The following is a 9,613-nucleotide window of genomic DNA, read 5'->3' on the forward strand; positions in this document are numbered from 1 at the left end:
AATGACGTGGGCCCCCCCGCATTGCGGGGTCTGGCGGCACTGTAGTTCCGCCCCTGGCGCTTACCCAGTGCAACGTGTTGGTGCACTTACCCCGTGCAACGTGTTGGTGCACTTACCCCGTGCAACGTGTTGGTGCACTTACCCCGTGCAACGTGTTGATGCACTTACCCCGTGCAACTTGTAGTAGAGACCACAGGCGTTACACACTGGCTCCCCTTCTGTGTTCCTCCTCCAGAGCGTGGTGGTCGAGGTCCTGCAGTTGGCGCAGATCATGCCCACACGTCTAGAGGCTGACACCTGACAACAGATCAGGTCAAGGGCATAAGAGATCAGGTCAAGGGCATAACATGCAACATCTCGCCCACGTTACCTACCCCACCCCCAGCATGCAACCTCAGAGGCGTAGCGATTTGCCCCCCCCCCCCTCAAGATTTCGATTTTCACCCCCCTCAAGATTTCATTTTTATTTTTCCAACCCATTTTGGCGCCCCTTAAGGTCGGCGCCCGGGGACATATGTCCCCCCCCCCCGCACCCCCCTCTCTCTACGCTACTGTACAACCTCTCACCCCCCCCCCCCCCGCCTAGCATGCAACCTCTCACTCCCCCCCCCCCCCTCAACACATGCAACCTCTCACTCCCCCCCCCCCTCAACACATGCAACCTCTCACTCCCCCCCCCTTAATACAACCTCTCACCCCCCAGCATGCAACCTCTCACTCCCCCCCCCCACCCCCCAGCATTCAACCTCTCACTCCCCCCCACCCCCCAACATACAACCTCTCACCCCCTGAATACAACCTCTCACCCCCAGAATACAAGCTCTCACCCCCAGAATACAAGCTCTCACTCCCCCCCCCTGAATACAACCTCTCACCCCAGCATACAACCTCTCACCCCCAGAATACAACCTCTCACCCCCCCCCTGAATACAACCTCTCACCCCCCCCCCCCCTGAATACAACCTCTCACCCCCTGAATACAACCTCTCACCCCCAGAATACAACCTCTCACCCCCAGAATACAAGCTCTCACCCCCAGAATACAACCTCTCACCCCCTGAATACAACCTCTCACCCCCAGAATACAACCTCTCACTCCCAGAATACAACCTCTCACCCCCCCCCCCCCCCCCTGAATACAACCTCTCACCCCCCCCCTGAATACAACCTCACACCCCCCCCCCCCAGAATACAACCTCTCACCCCCAGAATACAACCTCTCACCCCCAGAATACAACCTCTCACCCCCAGAATACAACCTCTCACCCCCCCCCCCCTGAATACAACCTCTCACCCCCAGAATACAACCTCTCACCCCCTGAATACAAGCTCTCACCCCCCCCTGAATACAACCTCTCACCCCCCCCCCCTGAATACAACCTCTCACCCCCTGAATACAACCTCTCACCCCCCCCCCCCTGAATACAACCTCTCACCCCCCCCCCCCCCCTGAATACAACCTCTCACCCCCAGAATACAACCTCTCACCCCCCCCCCCCCTGAATACAACCTCTCACCCCCTGAATACAACCTCTCACCCCCAGAATACAACCTCTCACCCCCAGAATACAACCTCTCACCCCCAGAATACAACCTCTCACCCCCAGAATACAACCTCTCACCCCCCCCCCAGAATACAACCTCTCACCCCCAGAATACAACCTCTCCCCCCCCCCCCCCCAGAATACAACCTCTCACCCCCAGAATACAACCTCTCACCCCCAGATTACAACCTCTCACCCCCTGAATACAACCTCTCACCCCCAGAATACAACCTCTCACCCCCTGAATACAACCTCTCACCCCCCCCCCCAGAATACAACCTCTCACCCCCTGAACAACCTCTCACCCCCCCCCCCCTGAATACAACCTCTCACCCCCCCCCCCCCCAGAATACAACCTCTCACCCCCAGAATACAACCTCTCACCCCCAGAATACAACCTCTCACCCCCAGAATACAACCTCTCACCCCCTGAATACAACCTCTCACCCCCCAGCATGCAACCTCTCACTCCCCCCCCCAGAATACAACCTCTCACCCCCAGAATACAAGCTCTCACTCCCCCCCCCCCACCCCCCAGCATGCAACCTCTCACTCCCCCCCCCAGAATACAACCTCTCACCCCCAGAATACAAGCTCTCACTCCCCCCCCCCACCCCCCAGCATGCAACCTCTCACTCCCCCCCCCCTGAATACAACCTCTCACCCCCAGAATACAACCTCTCACCCCCTGAATACAACCTCTCACCCCCCAGCATGCAACCTCTCACTCCCCCCCCCCCCCAGAATACAACCTCTCACCCCCTGAATACAACCTCTCACCCCCAGAATACAACCTCTCACCCCCTGAATACAACCTCTCACCCCCAGAATACAACCTCTCACCCCCAGAATACAACCTCTCACCCCCTGAATACAACCTCTCACCCCCCAGCATGCAACCTCTCACTCCCCCCCCCCCCCAGAATACAACCTCTCACCCCCAGAATACAAGCTCTCACTCCCCCCCCCCCCACCCCCCAGCATGCAACCTCTCCTTCCCCCCCCCCCCCCAGAATACAACCTCTCACCCCCAGAATACAAGCTCTCACTCCCCCCCCACCCCCCAGCATGCAACCTCTCACTCCCCCCCCCCCCTGAATACAACCTCTCACCCCCAGAATACAACCTCTCACCCCCAGAATACAACCTCTCACCCCCTGAATACAACCTCTCACCCCCCAGCATGCAACCTCTCACTCCCCCCCCCCCCAGAATACAACCTCTCACCCCCTGAATACAACCTCTCACCCCCCAGCATGCAACCTCTCACTCCCCCCCCCCCCCCCCAGAATACAACCTCTCACCCCCCAGCATGCAACCTCTCACTCCCCCCCCCCAGAATACAACCTCTCACCCCCTGAATACAACCTCTCACCCCCAGAATACAACCTCTCACCCCCTGAATACAAGCTCTCACCCCCAGAATACAACCTCTCACTCCCCCCCCCCCCCATCCCCCAGCATGCAAGCTCTCGCCCCACCTTACGTACCCCTAACATTCCTCGTCTATGTGGTTTTACCAGTGGTCTGTTCAGTCCATTCATTTTGTGGTACAGCCCACAGGCATTACACAGGTAGTGGCCCGTACCGTCCCGCCTCCACAGGGGCGTGGCCACCGCTCCACAGTTGACACACTCCCGACCCTCGGGATCTACCCAGCACTCCTGGCCGTCTGAATATAATAGAAACAAAATGATTGATGTCTTTAAAAAAAAAACTTTCCTTTACACAACTTGTGGCGACGACTGGACATTATGGGCCATAATATGGGCGTAAATTTGGGAACAATAGTTCGCTTTACGGCTGCCCACGGCTTTACTCTCCAGTCTATAGCTTTAATCTGCTACGGTTAGGGCTAGGATTAGAATTAGGATTAAGGTTAGGGTTAGGGTTAAGGTTAGGATTAAGGTTAAGGTTAGGATTGAGTCCATCCGAATTTTAAACTGAAGGGCGTCTATCTATTATCTCTGCCAACAGGACAGGTACGCCCTACCTAGGCGGGGAACGAACTCTGGGGTGGGGCAATTAGCTGCGTGGTGCTAGGACCCACCCTGATAGCAGCAGGCCGTTATCTGGCGGCGGGGGAATGCGAGAAAGAAACCATTTGGCAAATGTCGGGCATAGCAGAGGTGGTACCAGGGCGGCCAAGCAATCAGTGCAACCTTTTAGTGGCCAACATGTTAACATTTAACCTTTTAGTGGCCAACATGTTAACATTTAACCTCCTAATGGCCAACATGTTTACATTTAACCTTTTAGTGGCCAACATGTTAACATTTAACCTCCTACTGACCAACATGTTAACATTTAACCTCCTAATGGCCAACATATTAACATTTAACCTTTTAGTGGCCAACATGTTAACATTTAACCTTTTAGTGGCCAACATGTTAACATTTAACCTTTTAGAACCTTTTAGAGGCCAACATGTTAACATTTAACCTTTTAGAACCTTTTAGTGGGTAACATGTTAACATTTAACCTTCTAATAGCCAACATGTTAACATTTTACCTTATGGTGGCCATTATGCTGTTTCTTTCAACTTTGAGGTTACTTTAAAATTCTACTGTTAAATTTTTTAAAAACACCATTCGGTCATTCTACCTTGTCCTTTTATGTATAAGCAAACATCAAACTAGCAAACAGAACAAAGTCCCGACCACAGCCAAAGCCTGACCCCTGACCTTAGCCTGACCCCCCCAACTAAATTTGACCCCCATCCTAAGCCTGGCCCCTGACCTAAGCTTGACCCCAGACCTGAGCCTGACCCCCCCCCCCCCCATCCTAAACCTGACCCCTGACCTAAGCATGAACCCTGACCTAAGCCTGACCCATGACCTAAGCCTGACCCCTGACCTAAGCCTGACCCCTGACCTAAGCCTGACCCCAATCTTTATCTTAACTTAATGAGGAGGTCACATTTTAGTCATGTTTTCTTGAATTCAAATAATAATACTTGTTTCCATGACAACTATACTATGTTTGAAATGCTAAAAATAGCATTTCGATTGGATTTAGCATCCATTTCATTAGGCTACGGTTGGCGAAATTTGATGGGTTGCGGCGTGGCAGCACCATAGCGCCATGTTAGTGGCGGTGTTAATGGCGGTGTTAGTGGCGGTGTTAGTGGTGATGTTAGTGGTGAGTTCAAAAGGTTAGCTGTTTGGTTTTTCTAGAAATGATTCTTTGGCTGAAAAGACTTTGTGATTAAAGAGGTTGGAGGCTTTGTGACAGATATTGGAGGCTTTGTGATATATATTGGAGGCTTTGTGATATATATTGGAAGCTTTGTGACAGTCTGACCTACTTAGGTCTGGTAATGTTTATTTTTACATTTGTTACCTTACCATATATGGTCTGTGGTATAATCACTGGTTTTTTTCCACTGTCTTAAGAAAGTCTTAGACTCAGTATTTTTCCATCATGAGATGCTTGGTTGAGACGGACCAGGATGTGGTACAGTGGTTAGGATCTCGGCGCGCCACGGAGGTTCAATTCCTCGGTTCGAATCACTGTGATTCAGTGATTAGGGTGGCCCTGTTACGCAGTGGCCTGGATCACGCTCGCTCAAGGCGGCGGCCGGGTTTCGGTTCCCGGTTAGATCCCATGACCCTCGGTGGTGGCCTGTGTGGTCGAGAATTGTAGCTTAAGTGGTCTAGTGGTTCGACACTTAAGTAATCTGTAGCTCAAGCGGGGTAGTGGCAGAGCTGGAAAACGCTCGCCCGCTAACTTGAGTGATCTATGAGTCTTGGTGGCACACGTATATCTGGGCAGTTCTTTGACCAGACGTCTTTGAGAGAGAATAAGCCCTGTGTGTCGCTGTGTAGTACTAAGTTGTTTAAGTAGCATATTCTTATATTACTTGTGGTTAAGTAATACTATATGCTTATAGCAGTGATGTGTATACTGTGGTGATTTTTCTGAAGTGTTAAAAGCTGTGATAGTGTATCATATTTGGGGTTTGTTCATTCTGTAAATCTATTTTATCCTGTTTAAATCTAGTGTTCTGCCACGACTTTGTACACTCATTAAAAGTTATATGCAGATTAAATGTATTGTTGGCATCAGTAGTTTCTCTAGTGTTTCCCCTAGACATCAAGTACGAGTCCTAGTGAACTATTGTGTTAGCTTTCTTTTATTTAGGCTTGTCGCCATCTGTGTATAATCAGTTAAACGAATCCGGGAGCGTTCGCCAACTATCTGGCTGATTGATTGGAGCTCGTTACAACAGATATTCGAAGCTTTGTGTCAGATATTGGAGGCTTTGTGATATATATTGGAAGCTTTGTGGAAGATATTGGATGCTTTGTGACAGATATTGGAGGCTTTGTGATATATATTGGAGGCTTTGTGATATATATTGGAGGCTTTGTGACATATATTGGAGGCTTTGTGATATATATTGGAGGCTTTGTGACAGATATTGGAGGCTTTGTGACATATATTGGAGGCTTTGTGATATATATTGGAGGCTTTGTGGAAGATATTATAGGCTTTGTGACATATAGTGGAGGCTTTGTGATATATATTGGATGCTTTGTGACAGATATTGGAGGCTTTGTAATATATATTGAAGGCTTTGTGACATATAGTGGAGGCTTTGTGATATATATTGGATGCTTTGTGACAGATATTGGAGGCTTTGTAATATATATTGAAGGCTTTGTGACAGATATTGGAGGCTTTGTGACATATATTGGAAGCTTTGTGACAGATATTGGAAGCTTTGTGACAGATATTCGAAGCTTTGTGACATATATTGGAAGCTTTGTGACAGATATGGGAAGCTTTGTGACATATATTGGAAGCTTTGTGACAGATATTGGAAGCTTTGTGACAGATATTGGAAGCTTTGTGACAGATATTGGAAGCTTTGTGACAGATATTGGAAGCTTTGTGACAGATATTGGAAGCTTTGTGACATATATTGGAAGCTTTGTGACAGATATTGGAAGCTTTGTGACATATATTGGAAGCTTTGTGACATATATTGGAAGCTTTGTGACATATATTGGAAGCTTTGTGACAGATATTGCAAGCTTTGTGACATATATTGGAAGCTTTGTGACAGATATTGGAAGCTTTGTGACATATATTGGAAGCTTTGTGACAGATATTGGAAGCTTTATGACAGATATTGGAAGCTTTGTGACATATATTGGAGGCTTTGTGATATATATTGGAGGCTTTGTGGAAGATATTATAGGCTTTGTGACATATATTGGAGGCTTTGTGATATATATTGGAGGCTTTGTGACAGATATTGGATGCTTTGTGACAGATATTGGATGCTTTGTAATATATATTGGAGGCTTTGTGACAGATATTGGAGGCTTTGTGACATATATTGGAAGCTTTGTGGAAGATATTGGATGCTTTGTGACAGATATTGGAGGCTTTGTGGAAGATATTGGATGCTTTGTGACAGATATTGGAGGCTTTGTAACAGATATTGGAAGCTTTGTGACAGATATTCGAAGCTTTGTGACAGATATTCGAAGCTTTGTGACATATATTGGAAGCTTTGTGACAGATATGGGAAGCTTTGTGACTTATATTGGAAGCTTTGTGACAGATATTGGAAGCTTTGTGACAGATATTGGAAGCTTTGTGACAGATATTGGAAGCTTTGTGACATATATTGGAAGCTTTGTGACAGATATGGGAAGCTTTGTGACTTATATTGGAGACTTTGTAACAGATATTGGAAGCTTTGTGACAGATATTGGAAGCTTTGTGACAGATATTCGAAGCTTTGTGACATATATTGGAAGCTTTGTGACAGATATGGGAAGCTTTGTGACTTATATTGGAAGCTTTGTGACAGATATTGGAAGCTTTGTGACAGATATTGGAAGCTTTGTGACAGATATTGGAAGCTTTGTGACATATATTGGAAGCTTTGTGACATATATTGGAAGCTTTGTGACATATATTGGAAGCTTTGTGACATATATTGGAAGCTTTGTGACAGATATTGGAAGCTTTGTGACAGATATTGGAAGCTTTGTGACAGATATTGGAAGCTTTGTGACATATATTGGAAGCTTTGTGACATATATTGGAAGCTTTGTGACAGATATTGGAAGCTTTGTGACAGATATTGGAAGCTTTGTGACAGATATTGGAAGCTTTGTGACATATATTGGAAGCTTTGTGACATATATTGGAAGCTTTGTGACAGATATTGGAAGCTTTGTGACAGATATTGAAAGCTCTGTGACAGATATTGGAAGCTTTGTGACATATATTGGAAGCTTTGTGACATATATTGGAAGCTTTGTGACATATATTGGAAGCTTTGTGACAGATATTGGAAGCTTTGTGACAGATATTGAAAGCTTTGTGGCAGATATTGGAAGCTTTGTGACAGATATTGGAAGCTTTGTGGCAGATATTGGAAGCTTTGTGACAGATATTGGAAGCTTTGTGACATATATTGAAAGCTTTGTGAGTTTGAGATTGAAACTTACCCTGGTCCACTGTTTGCTTGAAGCCCTGTAAGGCCATGTTGCTGAAGTTGCTCCAAGCATTGAACTCCGCCCGCATGTAGGGGGAATAGGGGTTAAGATTAGCGTTTAGAGCAGACGGTGTCCTTGCTAACGGGGTGCCGGTGTAGCTTGACTCTGGGCTCATCATTTGGCCACTCTGGGGAGGGGAGAAGCCGAATCTAGATGGGCCAGACTGAGGGGGTAGGCCATGGCCAGGTTGTCGGGTGGCCACATAGAGCCGGTTGGCGTGCCGCTCATTGGGGTGGGGTTAGCTTGAGCGGAAGTGTTGCCGTAGGTTGACACGTGTGGAAATAGATGAGCGAGGTACGTACACTGAGCCCGGGTGCATGAAGGCTGACGTCATATTTTCATGTGAGTAGGGTGAAGAGGTGGATGCTGTCGGGGGGCGCCATAGGTAGACCCGTGATGGGATGACGTGAGTGATGTCAAAGACACATGTGTGGTTGCCGCTATTATACATTTTCTGACGCCTCAGCTTGCTACAGTGATCTGAAGACTCCAGATAGCCAGAGAATTTATCTGCATTAGCCTGAAAGTCGTCTCAAGGGGGAAACAGACACGAAAGGCTTTTTTAAGATAATATGTGTTCCAGTTACCCTCTTCACTGGCTTTTGGCTTTTTTGTGCCCTGAATAACCTTGGTGACCTTGGTGCCCTGAATAACCTTGGTGCCCTGTATGACCTTGGTGCCCTGGATGACCTGAACAGCCTTGGTGTCCTTGGTGCCCTGGATAGCCTTGGTGCCCTTGGTGCCCTGGATGCCCTTGGTGTCCTTAATACTTTTGATGAACTAGGTGACCACCATCTGACCGAAACTAAAATGATAATTAGAAATACGAAATTAGATCAATACATAATGATAATTAGAAATACGAAATTAGATCAATACATAATGATAATTAGAAATACGAAATTAGATCAATACATAATGATAATTAGAAATACGAAATTAGATCAATACATAATGATAATTAGAAATACGAAATTAGATCAATACATAATGATAATTAGAAATACGAAATTAGATCAATACTAATGATAATTAGAAACAACAAATTAGATCAATACACACACGAAATCCGTACAGTGTTTCTTTTAGACATTTTTCTCAATTTGGGGGGGGTGGGGTGGGGGGGGTGGGTGAGGGGGGGGGGGCGCAGAAGCGTAGCAACCCATTGATAAATAGTTATTCACGAAAAAAGCAACCCCCTCCTTTTATTTAGACGGGACGGAAGCTTTTTACAAGCTTTTATTTAACTAGCTTCCTCTGCCTGTCTGTCTTTAAATTGTCGGTCATAAATCTAAACTGCCGATCGAAATTTCAGTATTTCCAACTGACCGATTAGTTTCAAACTTGACATCAAATTAGACTTAATTTGATCAGAGGCGTAGCGACCCTTCCCGGCGCCCGGGGACAAACTTTCTATTTGGCGCCCCCCCCCCCCTCGGGAGAAAATTTTCAATTTGCACCCCTCCCCCCCTCAACTTTTCGATTTGCACCCCCCCCCCCTCAACTTTGCGATTTGCACCCCCCCCCCCCCCTCAACTTTTCGATTT

At 47.2% G+C, this 9,613-nt stretch overlaps 1 protein-coding gene across 3 annotated transcripts in view; it reads right to left on the bottom strand.

The window, feature by feature from the left end:
* LOC131927254 (transcription factor GATA-4) overlaps positions 1 to 8,871 on the bottom strand; it is a gene marked incomplete at its 5' end in the record, with an annotated part of 17,241 nt that extends 8,370 nt beyond the window's left edge. For 2 of the 3 annotated variants that reach the window (XM_059283021.1, XM_059283020.1), the window contains 3 exon segments: positions 169 to 297; positions 3,035 to 3,216; positions 8,019 to 8,871. In XM_059283021.1, the coding sequence (XP_059139004.1) occupies positions 169 to 297; positions 3,035 to 3,216; positions 8,019 to 8,184 (477 nt within the window). 3 annotated transcript variants of the gene reach the window in all.
* Positions 8,872 to 9,613: the final 742 nt, after the last annotated feature.

Source organism: Physella acuta, unplaced genomic scaffold (genome assembly GCF_028476545.2).
Source record: "Physella acuta isolate Inbredline_101_S28 unplaced genomic scaffold, ASM2847654v3 ptg001391l, whole genome shotgun sequence".
Lineage (NCBI taxonomy): Eukaryota > Metazoa > Mollusca > Gastropoda > Physidae > Physella > Physella acuta.